At 35.4% G+C, this 17,044-nt stretch overlaps 1 protein-coding gene across 1 annotated transcript in view; it reads left to right on the top strand.

Annotated features, from left to right (window-relative positions):
• Positions 1-288: 288 nt before the first annotated feature.
• Positions 289-17,044, top strand: part of LOC109072020 (regulator of G-protein signaling 20) — an 84,460-nt gene continuing 67,704 nt past the window's right edge. Inside the window, exons 1-2 of the mRNA XM_042728412.1 lie at positions 289-562; positions 3,199-3,383. Of these exons, the coding sequence (XP_042584346.1) occupies positions 3,202-3,383 (182 nt within the window). The 5' untranslated portion in view covers positions 289-562; positions 3,199-3,201. The remainder of the gene's footprint in view (positions 563-3,198; positions 3,384-17,044) is intronic.

Below are 17,044 nucleotides of genomic sequence, written 5' to 3'. Positions count from 1 at the left end.
ACTTTTTCAAATAAGATATCACGCCGTTGTTATTGTTATTATTGCATACTGTTTTATAATGTGCAATATATATATGCACACTATTTGCTATAAGTAGACTATAATAATAATAATATATAGCTATAAATAATCCTAGCTAAACACACTCTCTCTCTCTCTCTCTCTCTCTCTCTCACACACACACACACACACACACACACACACACACACACACACACACACACATCTCCTCATTTTAAAACACTACCGCACGCCACTTAGATAGATAGATAGATAGATAGATAGATAGATAGATAGATAGATAGATAGATAGATAGATAGATAGATAGATAGATAGATAGATAGATAGATAGATAGATAATTTCGCTACACAAAACCTTGTATTAAGACCATTTAAACGGTGCGTGTAAGGTTGGATCCGATTATGTGCATGTCAGAGTGCATTTGAAGCAGATATAAACGCGCATGCGTGCGGTATAGTGAAGCTGAGCGAGAGCTTGCAGTAGATGGGTGTGTGAACGAAGGCTGGAGTTAGTCTTTACCGGACACCAATGGAGAAAAGGTGAGTTTAATTATTGTGTTTTAGTTATATGTATGTGTGCATTATTGCGTATTCTGAGGCAAATCGGTATAGATAAGATGTATACATGCAGTCTGCTAAAGAGGCGTGCATATCGCGAGCATTTCTTATACAAATACAATGATTAAAAAGGGGGAAAGAAATGTAGCCTATGTACAATGAAGGTAATTGATGGAGCTGTGCGTACAAATTTAGGAAAACACTCCTATCATACAGTTTCTTTGTGACTTGTGTATAAATTTTGATTAACTAGCTAAAACAGTTATATGTGACATGTCTTACTTGATCAATCATATATATATTGTTTATGCTATTTGAAAACTATTATTGTTATGAAGAAAAAGACGCTTGAATATAAACATCACAGTGATCTCTTATGTGCATGTTGTGCAATGTGTGTGTGCTGATGAGTTCAGGTGTTCTGTTGTAATTGGTCTCATTGGATATAAATGTTTGCTACATGTCTGTTGTGCATTGTGGCATGCAGGCCTCTTTCCTACCTGGAGGGCTGCTTAAATTAATTAAGCACAATTAACTGTGAATGTGTACTTTTGTCATATTTGTGGGTCATTCGACGAAATGGGTGCCTTTTGAGTTCCTAAGAAATAATCTAACACAGATTTAATATGACAACAAATAAATATGGAATTTAAAAACATAACAATACTATGTATGCTTTAATCAATATTACATCAAAAAGGTAAATTAAATTTAATTAGGCCTGTTGCAATAATCAATATATTGACACAATATATGTGACCTCAATACATTTCGGTGATGCAATATATTGCCCATTATATTTATATAAAAATTACTGTCACCATATTTTTTGCATTCCACTTGTGCCTGTCTCATTTGCAGCTTTTCGTACATAATGTGGAGTAGTTGGTGCTAGTTCAAATTTTAAAAATGCTTCTACAAAAAAAGTTTCATCTGCAGATATGGCCTTGTTTAGGGATCTGTGACTTTGTGCATATGGACATCTGACTGCTAAATAGGGATTGTGTTTTTCAGCAATACAGTGGACGGAGAAAAGAAGGTCTGGGATAAAATCTGTAGATGGAAAAATCTCTATACATGTATTTTGTTTGTTTTTTTTTTTTTTTTTTTTTATTTTTCATTTTTTGTTTTTGTTTGTTTATTTACTATTTATTCAAGTTTTTTAAGGTATCTAATATTTTGATATTTAATTTCCATGAACTAAATATTCTTAAGAATTAAAAGTTTGTTGTCATTTTAAAGTGTGTTGGCCTTCTTGCATTTTTATACTTTTTTATAATTATTATATATTCAGTGGCATAAAATGGACTTAAAATGACAATAACATTGTTCATCGCAATTATTTCTGGGGCAATATATCACACAACAAAAAGTTGTTATTGTGACAGGCCTAAATTAAATATTATTTAAAATAATTAAAAAAAAAATTTAATCATCAAACCTGTTACCGTCAACCTATTACATTTCAGGGTAACAGGTACTGAATTGTGGGTAACAGGGATGACATAGATTATGTGTCACCCTGTTTTTAAAGCTTGTCTGTGTAAAATGCAAACATGTTTAAAGGTCACCCTGCATGTATTATTGTGCTAATACTTATATTATTCAGTAGCATATGAGCATGAGTTACATTTTAGTTGGTATTATTGGTATTGTTACTATTACTATTGTTGTTAAAGACCAGATAGGATGATCAGTCTCAATAAAACTTTTTTTTACTCATAACTCATTGCCAGTAATGCATCCATGTAAATTAAATTACAAACAAGAGCAACAAGGTGACTGCAGACCTTCACCCCAGTCTTGCAGTGTTCAAGAAAGTGGAGATCTTGGTCTGGTTTCAGATGATCACAGAGAGACCCAGATCTGATCATCTTCCTTGCCTAATAATTGAACCAGATCAATATATCTGTACAGTTACAGCATGTAAACAAATATATGCAGTGTGCTGAAGAATGTGTGTCCTGTCATCCCTGTTACTCTGGTCAGTCTGGTGACTATGACATCAATCCTGTTACTGACATTAATTTCATAACATTTTTTAAAATATATATTTGATACAGCCTTCCAGGTTTTTCCATTGTAACTTGAACTATATTTTATTTTGGACAAATGCCCTTTTTAATATCTCTCTCGTAGAAATATATTTGTCTTAATTGGCATGTGGTCACCCTCCAAAATGAGGATGTTCTTTGTCATCTGAATGACAAATATAAAATTATATATTTAAAAAAAATCCAAAATTTGAAACAATCCCAGTGAAAAGAGGGACTAAAATGCTTCTCATATATGTGAAAACTATCACATAGTTCTAATTAAACTATAGTATCTATTAACGCTTGTGTCAGTAACAGGGTTTGACAAAAATCCGAAATCTTGAGGTAGAAATATAGTCATAAAATAATAAATTACATAGCCTGAGATGGCACAATACAAATGTCATTTTAAGGTGTCTTCATTTCAAGTATATTTAAAAAATGTTGATTAAACTTACTGTATTTTTTAATTTTTCCAAGTAGAAAAAGCACCAATTTCGTGGAATGACTCTGGTAACTCTTGCACAGATCATGTTCTTACTTGTGTGAAGCATTTTGGTAAACTGAAAGTTCTGTCTGTAGCTAATGGGGTCTGAACTGGAGAGGGGAAAACGTCCACCACAGAATACTGGAAATGCAACCCAAGTGCAGAATACTACCCCCAACACTCACATCTTGGGAAGTGTGAACACCCAAACAGTTGGCTTGTTTAACTCTCCCTCAAATGCCTGCTGCTTCTGTTGGTGTTGCTGCTGCAGCTGTTCTTGGTAAGAAACATCTTTAAATGTTTAACATGAAATAGAGCATGGTTTCTCAATAGGCTGCCTGGCTTACTTATCAGCATATTAGCTTATGGGATCGCATGTTGAGGCCACAACATATTACCTCAGAGAAACTTGATAATGTGATGTGGTGATATGAAGTGATCTTTGCAAATAATTGTTCTTTTGTATCAGTACATCATAAATAGGAGTCATCAATTTTATTTTATTTAGTTAGGGTTAGGCTAAGACAAAATGTAAGATGCTATATTAATTCTACACACACTATTATTTTTATCATTATTATTATTATTATTATTATTATTATTATTATTATTATTACAAGCAAATTAGTATTATGAAGCAGCTATTTTTTTATTTGAATTAGATTGTATAATATAAAGATTTAACACAAAACCAGAATGGTCTGACTGTAAATTTGTGAAATTATGCTACAGTACATAAGACACATGCATAGATGACTGGATAAATGAGAAAGCAAATGAAGGGAAATATGGAGATGTTCAGACGTGGGGATTAACAGATGTACACTCAACACTACAAAAGAACAGAAATACATTGTAAATTTAAAGATGCCAGTTTTTCCATTAGTGCATATTAATTTTATTAGGTCATGAATTAATATATTGCAATAGGTTGGGCACTGGTAAGGACAATGGCTTACTTCACACTGGGACTGATTGAGACATTAAGTGATGCACACCCAAAGTTTCATTTTCATTAATACTTCCTTTAATTTTCATTGCAATTTCATTAATCTTTTCCTTCCTTATCAAACACATGGAACTTAAGCTAGCAAATATTTCTTTTTCTCATGTGTTGCCACTTCTTGGGAGGGAAATAATTTAAGAGAGAAAAAATATTTTATTGTCAACAGATTTTGGTAGGCACCTTGTGATAGAATGCTAGCACAGAATGCAGTATAGCTGGACATTTAGCTACATGTCTCCTAAAACTATACAGATTTAGAATGACATGAAAGTGAGTAAATGATGAAAGAATTTTCACAAAAAGTAATGCTTCAATTTCAATATTCTACTTCAGACATTCTACTAAATATAAGTAACTTTACGATCACATCAGCTAACTCTCATTAATTTGCAACTACATAAAATGTTAGTAGTCAAAAGATTATTCACAATTAATCACATCCAAAATAAAAGTTTTGTTTACATAATATGTGTTTGTACTGTGCATATTTTATTTAGTGATGGGCATGGTGATGTACATGGCAGTGTTAATGTATTTGGTCTTCTGCTACGCAGAATCTGCCATGCACTTAGTACTAAAACTTGCTACTGCCAATACATCCACAACATGCTGCTGTAAGCATGTAAGAAAAACTCCTGCTGCACATATAACATACATGAAATAACCCCCCTCAAAGCAGGAGAAATAGAATGGACAATACAAGCCAAAAACAAGACAAAACAAGCCCCAACAGCAGATCTATTGCCAAGATATATGTACTGCTGCTGCTCCGAAGAGCCATGTGAACCGCATGTATTATGTGTGCCTGGGCCACCACGCCGACCAGCTTAATGCTAGTGGCCTATGACTATATGAACTTTGGCTAACATGCCGACCGGCTTAACTCTAATTAGACGCACACTATGTGTAATGTTAATTAACAACTGAATATATGTTGCAATCCGATAAGACCCCAGCACCCACCTGAGCAAATATCATAATTTAAGTCATGTGATAACTGTTGTTACTTTCTCCACTTCATAGTTCCAGTGGCAGCATAAGAGCTTATTAATTCATGTTAGTGCAATGATGATACATACAAAGTTAGCCAATGTATGCATTTTTACTCATTCGTGCAGATAAAGGTGTCAGGGTTACAGTGCATCAAACCCCCTGGGTGGACTGACTTGAACTGAAATAAAAGCAGAATATAAATGTTTCTGAACTACACAGCACAGCGAGAGCATATGTCACACGAACACATTTCTCTGAATTACACAACACATAATACATTTTACTTGGGACTACGAAAACTGTAGATAGAGATCTTAAGCAATAACTCTTATTCCCCTTCTCCCGCAACACTGTCATTGATATGACAGCAATAAGCGCGTGCTTCTGATGCTGCGTGGAGCTGAAATCGACCGCACACTCAGCACAGGATATTATGCTGCTGGATATGGCAAACCCCGGTTGAAATGCATACAGTACATAAGACTTATTTCATTTAACCTGTTTCATGTCCGTTACTATCAGCGCAGAGTGATTACATGCTCTAGACTGCATTTTGCTCCAGCTGTATGAACACTGATTCGTAAATGCTGCTGCTAATATAGCATTTAGGGTTGCCACCCATCCCTTAAAATATGGAATCGTCCCGTATTTAAAGGTAAAATGATGCATCCCTTATCAAATCAATACGGTATGCGATTTGTCCAGTATTTTACAGAGGCCAACACATATTTGAATAAACAAATAAGTATTTTGCATTGTTTATAATACTAATAGCAATTATAATGAAATCAATTTCATAAGAAGTATTAGAGAAGCTCGTTTGTGCGTGATGTTGGCATTTCTGTTTCCATAGCGACGGAGTCTCCAGAACACATGCCATTAAAGCCCTTTCACACGAGCGCAATATGCGGTAAACAAACCTCCACAGTTTAAAGGGGTAATATGATGCATTTCAAGTTTTCTTTTCTCTTTGGAGTGTTACAAGCTCTTGGTGCATAAAGAAGATCTGTAAAGTTGCAAAGACTAAAGTCTCAAACCCAAAGAGATATTCTTTATAAAAGTTAAGACTCGTCCACGCCCTCCTAAAACGCCTCATTTAAACACACCCCCACATGTCTATGTCACTGTGTGGGTAGATTTACATAACGCCGCCCAAATGTTCACGCAAAGAAAGAAGGCATACCTTTGATACTCGCTGTTGCCGCCAGCGCTATGTTGTGGAGACACTGTTTCGTTGTGAAAGCGTTTGGCCTTCCAAAAGAGGACACAACTAGAAATCAGTGGTTAAGTTATATTTACAACACTGTTCCAGAACAGTCCAACCCAAATATTAAGATGTGTGCAGCACATTTTATGGAGGACTGTTTCCTGATCCTGGGAGAGAACACTACAATGCCGGCTGTTCTGACTCACAGTCTGTAAGTACGTTTACATATGTAAAGGTTGTGACACTGATGATTCAAATGCCAGTTTTGAGCAGTGTAGAGCAGCGCTTCGCAATCCCAGTCATCACGCCCCCCTGCTCTGCACATTTTGTATGTTTCTCTTATGGCTTCAGATGTTTGTTCTATTGGAACGTAAGTGCCCTGCGACGTGGACATCACAGGATATTCCACCATGATTCCAGTTCGATGTGAATGTATATGTTCTATTCAAAGTGCATTGAAGTGTGTGAGACGTGAATTTAAATTGTATTTATTTACAGAGTATGATGTGTCTTGCTTAAAGTGCAATGAATATTAAAACGTAAAACATTTTAATTGCTTACATTATAAGGACATTCTAACTGTACTTATTAATTCTAACAGGCTTCATTGCGCAGTGAATGCTTTTGGACTCTCAGGACGTGTTTTTGTTTGGTTTTTGCACAGTCGGTGACTCCAAATATCAGCTCTTTCAATCCGTCACAAACAGCGTATGAGGACAATGGAAGCAATCAAAAACAACAAAAGAGCTATTTTTTCCTTAACACAGTTAAATTTTAGTGATGTGGTGGAGAACAAATACTTTATATCATATTTTTTTAAACATTGTATACTTATTAGCCTACTTATTTATGTTTATTTTTTATTATTTTTACAAAATATAGATTTTAAAATGTCTCAATACATATAGCCTAGTGACTTCATAAAAAATTTAACCAAGCATTAATAAATTTGCAATAGGCAATTATTTATAATTTTATTGAAATATTTTCATGAAAGTTAAAAAAAGAAACATTGTACACATTTCTGAATATTTAAATATCATATCTAAATATTCTTTTGGATACATTATAGAAGTCACTTTAATTATAATATTTGGTCCCTACATGAAGCGAGAGTCTTATTTATATATATATATATATATATATATATATATATATATATATATATATATGTGTATATATATGTGTGTGTGTTTTTTTTTTTTTTTTTTAAATATATATATATATATATATATATCCAGTCCAGTTAGTGGCGGTAATGCACCGTTAAATGGTTTGTCAACCGCCATTAAACACCAGAAGAAGAAGATGAAGCGAGAGTCAGTGGTCTGCTGCGTGAGGAAAGTGAGTCTCCGTCTGCGGAAAGTGATTCGTTCGCTGCGTGAGGAAAGTGAGTCATTCGCTGAGGAAAGTGAGTCGTTCGCTGCGTGTGGGTGGTGAGTGTGAATCTTTGGATAATGAGTCGTTTGCTGCGTGAGGAAAGTGAGTCACCGGCTGCAGAAAGTGAGTCATTCACTGAGTAAAGTGAGTCGTTCGCTGCGTAAGGAAAGTGAGTCGCCAGCTGAGGAAAATGAGTCGTTCGCTGCGTGAGGAAAGTGAGTCGCCAGCTGAGGAAAGTGAGTCGTTTGCTGCGTGAGGAAAGTGAGTCGCCAGCTGAGGAAAGTGAGTCGTTCGCTGCGTGAGTCGCCAGCTGAGGAAAGTGAGTCGTTTGCTGCGTGAGGAAAGTGAGTCGCCAGCTGATGGGAGTGATTAGGAAAGTGAGTGGTTCGCTGGCTGGGTGAAGTGAGTCGTTCGCTGCGTGAGGTGAGTTTGTATATTGATGCACCGCCGGCCTATCAATGGTAAACTCAGTGGCTAGTGGCAATTGTATAGTGAATTCCCGCGACAAGTCGGTAGCCTTATTTTTGGACCGGGCCGCACGCCATATTAGCTGGCCAATCAGAGCACACCTCGCTTTTCGGACCAATGAGCTTTGTAAAAAATGACGCGTTTCAGAAAGGTGGGGCATAGAGGAGAAACAACAATGTACAGTATGTGGAAAATAATGTTTTTTTTTGTTTTTTAACCTTGAACCGCATAAACATTTCATTACACCAAATACACAAAACAATGTTCTTTTTAGCAACATCATATGACCCTTTTATAACATAGGAGCTCACATCTGCCCTTTGAACACTAGACTCTCCAGATGTAGCGCTGAATGGGAAAGTTATCAATGTGTCTGTCCAGTAACTAATGATAAACGCGCAGTTTGTGGAGAGGCATTTCAGTTGTTCACGGTGGACTGTCTGACTTAAAGGGACAGTTCACCCAAAAATTAAAATTTTGTCATCATTTACACACCCACAAGTTGTTCTAAACCTATAATTTCTTTCTTCTGTTGAACAAAGAAGATGCTTTAAATAATGTTGATAACCAAACAGTTTCTGGTCCCCAATGACTCTGATAGTATTTTAATTTTTTTTTTCTTACCTTGCTATGGAAGTTACAACCATCAACTGTTTAGTTGAGACACATTCTTCAAAGTATCTTCTTTTGTGTTCAGCAGAAGAAAGAACTTTATGCAGGTTTAGAACAACCTGAGTAAATTATGAGTAATTTCATTTTTGTGTGAACCATCCCATTAAAGTGACACACACATCTGTGCTTCTAAAGGTATAGGTCTATTGTTTTATTAAAATTTGGATAGTCTGTTAATATATTTCATACAATATCAGAGCTTGGTAGACATACTTATTATATTTTTAGACATGATTATACAGATAAATTAATATATTATAATAAAGGTTAGGTCCTATTTATTGATTTAGCATTATCATAAATACATAAATAATAAATCATATATGTCATAAACAATTGGGCATTTTAAAAAGTAAAAAAAACTAAAAAAAACTAAATTGATTAGATCAAAATGGGACAAATAATTACTTAATTATGTAGTCCTAATTCAAGTAAATTAATAATAAAAATAAAATAAAAATTAATCTCATCCAGGTCACTAATAATAATAATTAATAATTATAAATAAGCAAATTTAAAATAACAATATTTATGTGTTCTGCTGCAAGTTTACATGAGCTGAGTTCCTCACTGATTATTTGTGTCCTTGGGTTTTTTGGGTGGGGGTGGTGGTCGTGAATAGGTGTTCCTTATTTTGCCTCGCTGAAGGTGGCAACCCTAATAGCATTTCATAATATTAATATTTCACTCCTGCATACGATTCAAACGGCTAACATGACGCTTAGTGTAAACTGGGTCCGTGTATCTTTTGGTCATTTGATTTTTAATTAAATATTGAGTGTAGAAAATAAGAAAACGGTTTTCGTTTTTTCATTTTTTGCGAAAAACGACAAACAAGAATTCGGCTTCATTTTAAGTTTCTTCATTCAGAGGTAGAAAAATTAATAAACAGCTTGAATATTCGATTTCTACACGTGGGCAGGAATTAAACACCCCTTTCTGCTGATTGGTCAGCCAAAAATAAACCGTGCTGTCATCGGTTCTTCTGCAGTTCTGCGTGGCAGAATACTAGTCCTCTTGTGCAGCAGATGTAGGGATTCGTAACCCGTTTTATTGCAACTACATTTCATCTTTTTTTTCATCAAACAACCAGACTAATGAATGGCTCGACACAACCCGTACAGTGGCATAGCCTGGGCTTTAATTAATTTTTTATGCCCCCTTTTTTTTTTCCATGTCATAGTTCAGACGTGCTGGCATTAGGTTTTAGGCTTCTCTTAGGCTTCTCCTTATCTTCTATTTTCTATAAGTTACATACATATATATATATATATATATATATATATATATATATATATATATATATATATATATATATATATATATATATAGAGCATATTATTTTAGACATCTATCCATTATGGTGATGAAAAAGATTTGCCACGCTGTTATTAAGATTGATTTTTTTTGTTTTGTTTTGTTTTGAAGATTTTAAATGGGTTGGCGCCTGCTTATTTATCAGAGCTTATACATGTCCACACTCCTTTGAAAGCACTGAGGTCATCCAATCAGGTGCTTCTCGATGTTCCGAGAGCCACCTGTACACAACTGACCAGGGGTGCGTTTCCCAAAAGCATTCGTTAGCCAACTATGGTCGCAAGTTCTGACATTCCCAACATAGTTCAACGATTCGGTTTTTCCCGAAACTATAGTTTAAACGAACATTCGCAAACTGCATCGCAAACTTGTGTCGTTGGAACGACAGCTCTTCACCTGTGGTTAGAGGCATAGTTCGTTGTTAGTTTGCTGTGTCGAGGTCATTGATTGTGCCGCACCTGGGGTGTGTTCTATTCCTTTCGAAGATTTCACCATCCACTTTGAGTGATTTGGAAGAAAGTTGGGTGCGTAGATCTTACCTAATTAACCTTTAATTTTTTTTTTTTTTTTTTTATCACAAATTCAGTTTGAAAATATATAGCAGCATGGTCCTCGCAATTATTCTCCCTTCGAAGTGCCTTCTGAAAGCATTAATCATGCCGATTGGAACGTAGACTTCATTTCGTTTGTGCGGAAAAAAAAATGTGAGTTTGTCAAGTGAGTATTTTAAAACATACATAAATGCATATTTCTCATATAACAATATTGGTAAAACAGTATGTTAGGAGTTTTCACTTATATTAAATGTTAACACTCAAATCACAGTATTTTAAATGGATGTACCCAAATAAAGTAACAAAAATGTACCTATAAATAAGTGAGTGATTTTGTTGTTTTTACAGATTTAGAATATATAATATTCTCTACAAATGAGTGTGTGTGTGTGTGTGTGTGTGTGTGTGTGTGTGTGTGTGAGTGTGTGTATATATACACACACACACACACACACACACACACACACATACACAGTATATACACTGTTTGCAAAAGTTTTTTTTTTTTTTTTTTTTTTTTTTAAGTGTTCATTTAAGTCTGCAGGGCAGGGAGCATATTGGCAAATAAACAAAATATTTAACAGATGTCAGATTAAACAAATGGTTTACACTGGAATGGTGGCTGGATGCTGCACAGGTGACAGGAGGTATGGGCGAAGAAGATATCCACTGTCTCCCAGCAGCCAGCTATCACCAAAGCCACCCTCTTCAGCCACCTGGCAAACTGCAGATGTGGCCCACACAAAAGAGTCATGTGTGCTTCCAAGCCATGTGCTACAATGTCAATGAACATCCCCTTGTGATCACACACTATTTGAACACTATTTGGCTGGATATCCCTTACTGTAAATGTACAAGGGCTCATTTACCTCAGGGTTTGACACCGGGATAAGGGTGCCCTCAGTGATGCCAATTACTCTTAAGATGTTGTAAATACTGTTGATTGGCCAGCTGGATTTCTACAGGAGTTTGGGAGGAAATCAGGATGTTCTTCATAAACTGTAACATCAAAGGTGGTACTGCTGTCAAAGTTTTGCTGACTGAAGATTTGCTGAGCCCCAGGTCATCACCCACCACCTCCATAAAACTTCCAACAGCATAATAATGCAGTGTAGCTAACAACTGAACTTAAGGCGTTGTTTTCTCTTATTGCCCTCTGAAAATGTGTAGCCTGATGTTAGAGGCCCAGGCAGGAAGGGGCCTGATGTTGAAGGGCCAGACTGGAGAGGGCCTGATGTTAGAGGCCCAGGGTTGATAGGGCCTGATGTTGGAGGCCTGAACTTTGAAGGCAAAGGCCTGGTTGATGCACATGTATCTATACCTCCAATGATCCTTCCAATGCAACAGGCCCCAGGATGACCAAAACTTTCTCTTCCTTTGTAGGGAGAGGAGGAACTGAATCAGTCTTGTTTCCTCCCCTCTTACGTGCCGCAGCCCTCTGTTTTGTCACATTTGCGAAGTCCCTCCACTTATTCCTGACTTGTTCTGGGCTTCGTTCGTACCCATAGCCAGCATCATTTATTTTTTGAGTGATTTCTGCCCAGATTTTATTTTTGTAAGTATTTGTAATGCTGTTTTTCAGCTTTGAAAATAGCTGGACTTTATTATTTTCCACCTCCTCCAAAAGAACTGCAATTTCTTGCTTTGAAAATTGGGGTTTTCGTGTCATTTTCATTTACACATGGATGAATGGCAAGGAGACTTAAATTGGAAAAATTGAGCAAAATAAGCAACGGGTGTCCACAACACTACATCACAGTTTTTTAAAAACCTTTTTTGTTTTAGTTTTTTCAACTGTGCTTATGTAGGCCTATCAATATTAAATAAGAAATGGTATTTATATGAAAATGTGAAATTATAGACACTGGGGTTAGAAAAGAGCAAATTTTTAACTCCGTGTGTGTATATATAATGTATTTCTGAACAAATGAATGATGCGTTATTACTCGACTCCTACGTAACATCATTTCAAAAGTGTAGGAATTCGAGTCGAAGAAAAGAGAAAATAAAACCAAATTACTGTAGGTGCAGTATGTGCTCATGGCACCAGTCAGCCATTAGATCGAAGAAGAACAAGAATGACAGCCCAAACCGACGTAGTTTGAACGATGGATCTGTGACGCAGGTACCATGGTTTCGGGAAACAGTCTTCACTAGCTAGTTCGTTTCCATAATGATGCATCGTGGTGGTTAATCAGCGAGTTACGTAGTTGTACAGGAAACGTGCCCCTGACTGACAACAGGAGAACAACAGAGATTAAAATACTCTTCAGAGTTTTATAATGAAGTGTATGTTTTATTTAAATTAAAAACGATAGATATCTCAAATGGACATGTACTTGTGCGCGATGCAAGTTCCTGCGCACACGCACACAAATACAACACAAGATTTTAATAAATGTAATAACTTGCCATCTCGGTTTGCTTCTCACCAAACCCTACAGTATGCCTTCAGAAAGTATGGAATATACGCCACGAGATGCATACAATTAGCATATTTTACGACAGATTTGCATCCGCTCAAAGAATAAAAAGTGAAAGTCACCATTGTCTGCCATTAAATGTGTTAGTGCTAGCAAGACGTGTGTGTGTGTGTGTGTGTGTGTGTGTGTGTGTGTGTGTTTCAAAAAACGAAGATAGGCCTAATAAGCCTTTAGAACAAGAGTAGTTACCCTAGTTAAATAAAGCAAACGCGATTGCTGTCAAGCGCAGAACAGTACTGAAGTGCTCAGGAAATATGCAGCAGTGTAAAGCAGTTTATTTAATTAATATTGAGTATTAATTGATGTACGCAGAAGAAAGTCTTGTCTAGGCTCTGCCATGGTACGGGTTGTGTCGAGCCATTCATTAGTCTGGTTGTTTGATGAAAAAAAGATGAAATGTAGTTGCAATAAAACTGCTTTAGAATTCCTACAACTGCAGCAGCAGAGGACTAGTATTCTGCCACGCAGAACTGCAGAAGAACCGATGACAGCACGGTTTGATCTTTGGCTGACCAATCAGCAGAAAGGGGTGTTAAACTCCTTCCCACATGTAGAAATCGAATATTCAAGCTGTTTATGATTTTTTTCTACCCTTGAACGAAAAACGAAAAATTAAGCTGAATTCTTGTTTTTCGTTTTTCGCAAAAAGCAAAACAAACAACAACAAAAAAAAACTAAAAGGTAGCCGTTTTCTCATTTTCTACACTCAATATTAAATTAAAACTCAAATGACCAAATGTTTGCTCATTTTTTAATTCACCCAGGCAGACCATGCAATACACACAGCAATATGGATTAAAAGAGCATTCACTTATCATAGATGTTGATTTAAGCTGTTTCTGAAGCATGCTGCCACTGCTACAGCAAGCACTAGTCATATATATGAATGTTAAGAAACAAGCTCATAGGCTACTGATACAGAATAGAACCAATCAGCTGTGCCATGTGATGATGTCATTATGTCCTATCGGACTGTGCCATCTAGAGTTTCATGCCAGAACTTTGTATGTAGCCTATATATAAATACACACATGCATATACTTAGGAAAAATATGTTATGCTTATATATTAAATATATTTATATATAAATGATATGAATATAAATATATACATGCAATTACATGTATGTGTTTGTATTTATATGTACATTACAAATATACACAGCACACAAACATATATTATGTAAACAAAAACTTTTATTTTGGATGCAATTAATCGCGATTAATTGTTTGACAGCACTAGTTAGTAGATATTAAGTAGACAGTCTATTAATACTCTAATGATTGTGTAGTGTGGCCACAAAAGACCGGGCACACACTGTGTGATTTTCTGCTGATTTTGAGCCGATTTCTTAGTCACATTACTTTTATTTATTTATTTATTTTTTTTCCTTATTTCTCTCTTTTTTCTTTTTTTTTTTTTTTGAGTCCTGAAGATTTTTAGCTTTGTCATGTGTCATGATCAGTGTTGGGCAAGTTACTCTGAAAAATTATTGATTACTCCTTTTAAAAGTAATCACTTTTAATAATTTAATAACTTTTAGTAATTAGTTACATTTTCTAGTTACCAGAGTTGGATATAACACGTTACACAGATAATTTTCATGGTAACGCAGTAAAGTAATGCGTAACATTTTAAATTTATGTAATTTGATTACAGTTATTTATGTCAATAAAATTACGTTACTTTTAAGTTACAAATGCAGTGTTAAAAATTATTAACTAAAAAATCAGGTTTTGCGGGTCAGTATGCCCTTTAATAAATCACCGGACAATGTGAGCTTAAATGCAAAAAAGTCCTACAACATGCAATGAAAGGACGTATTTCAGTTCTATAAATCATATTTCAAAATGTTGCACTCTAAATATCTTAGTCTGGCATTATAGTTTGGGAAAAGTTCAACAAGTGAATGTGTACAAGTTTATGTCACAGTAACACTAATAAAAATAAATGACTCATCAGAATGACAATTGCTTATTCCTTAAGAAGCGAGTCTTCTTTCAAAAACGAGAAGTAGCTGAGATGAACTTGAATCTTTCTTTGTATACAGAGGGGACATTTACATGTTCGCGCGTCTCAAGCCTGGTTTCGCGTGGATGATGATCTCATAGCGCACAATGTGCGTGGGTGTGATACAGGTGAGCTCAGACGGGAGAGACTGTACCTTGCGTTGGTTTCATATGGATTATTTTATCAAAGAATATTTGTTTTCAACATGACTTAATTTAATAATAAACACTTAAAGCTTTCTTTAGATATAGCCACTGTATTCCTCATGTCATTTTCGTTCATTTTAGTGACTGGTATCAGGAAGATATTCGTGGAGACTGAGAATGCAGAAAGCGCACCCAAATTTTTTTGTTTATTTTGGAAAAAAAAAAAAAAGTTGATATTGGGAGTGAAGGCTATAAAAATAATACTTATGTATTTTTTTCTGACAATATTACATTAATGTAAGAACTATGTGTTTATCTTTGTAGTGCATTTTTTTAGGTTTGGTGACTTGAAAAGTAAAGTAAACTTGAAAGTAATCTGATTACTTTTTAAATGCAGTAATCAGTAATGTAATCAAATTACAATTTTAAAGAAGTAATTAGTAATTTGTAAAAAGTAAGTACACTGCTAGTTACGTTACTTTTTTCTCCATGAAATTTATGAAATCTCAGCATACACGCCCCCGATAAATATTTGTTATTAAAGCATCAACATTCACAGAAAAACTGTTATTTTTAACTAAAGCAAGCCGCTGCTGCGTGAATGGTTTGGATGGCAGAATGCCAGCAAAGAGCGCTGCATTTATATTCTCTGTAGTTAACTAAAAAAGTAATCAAATTACAGTAATGCGTTACTAAGTAATGTGTTACTGCCCAACACTGGTCATGATTATATTGGCCATGTGCTTTCGTGTTTTGTCTCATGTAGTGTCTCATTTTGTTTTGTGTGAGCACATGGCTTTGTCTTGTTTGGTTATATGTGCCATGTGCTATAATGTCTATTGTCTTGACCCCGCCCGTTCTTGTTACCTGATTAATGGTTCATTTGGTCCACCTGTCCTCCCTCGTTACCCTCTTCATTTGCTCCCTATTTATTCTTCTTGTGTTTGCAGTCCTTTGCTAGTTTGTTGTCGTACCTATTCTGTTGTGTCCTGCCTTGCTTTGTCCTGCTAAGTCCTCGCCTCTTCCCCACACCCAACTGTGACAATTGAGAGATGGCAAGACACACAAAAATGTCAGAATCCTCAGTAAAGAAAAATTTACCGATTGCAATGATCTTATTCATGATCAAGGACCACAATTCACTTACAGCATACTCTGAACTCTGCAAGTCATGAGGAACCAGTACTGCCGCTCCCTATACGAAGAGTACGCAGTTTGTGTAGGGCACCACCTCCCAGGGGAGCTAAAAAAACAACTTTATATTAAAATCTACATATACATAAATAAAAATAGAAACATGAACATATATATATATATATATATATATATATATATATATATATATATATATATCTATATTATATATATATATATATATATATAATTCTAAAAAAAAAAAGCATTTTACAGTGAACGCAATAGGCAGTAAGCACACGTGAACTGTCATTCATGCATCTGCGCCTGCGACTGCTTGCACCTCATGTTTGCGGCTGATGGAAAATGTTTATAATTGATGGACAAATATATGCATGAAAAGACATCAGCAATCCAGCGCCGAGAAAAGAAAAAGAAATAAAGATCACTTTCAGGTACATTCATAATCCTGTGAAACCTTTTTGGCTGTAGACATTAATACCGTGTTTTAATGTCTGTAAGAATCTCACCAGTGCAATATTCTCTCTGAGATTCTGTATCCCTTACAAAA

The sequence above is a fragment of the Cyprinus carpio genome, chromosome B7 (genome assembly GCF_018340385.1).
Source record: "Cyprinus carpio isolate SPL01 chromosome B7, ASM1834038v1, whole genome shotgun sequence".
In the NCBI taxonomy this organism is placed as follows: Eukaryota; Metazoa; Chordata; class Actinopteri; order Cypriniformes; family Cyprinidae; genus Cyprinus; species Cyprinus carpio.
The sequence above is the reverse complement of the archived record's forward strand: the minus strand, read 5'-3'. Positions and strand labels throughout refer to the sequence as shown.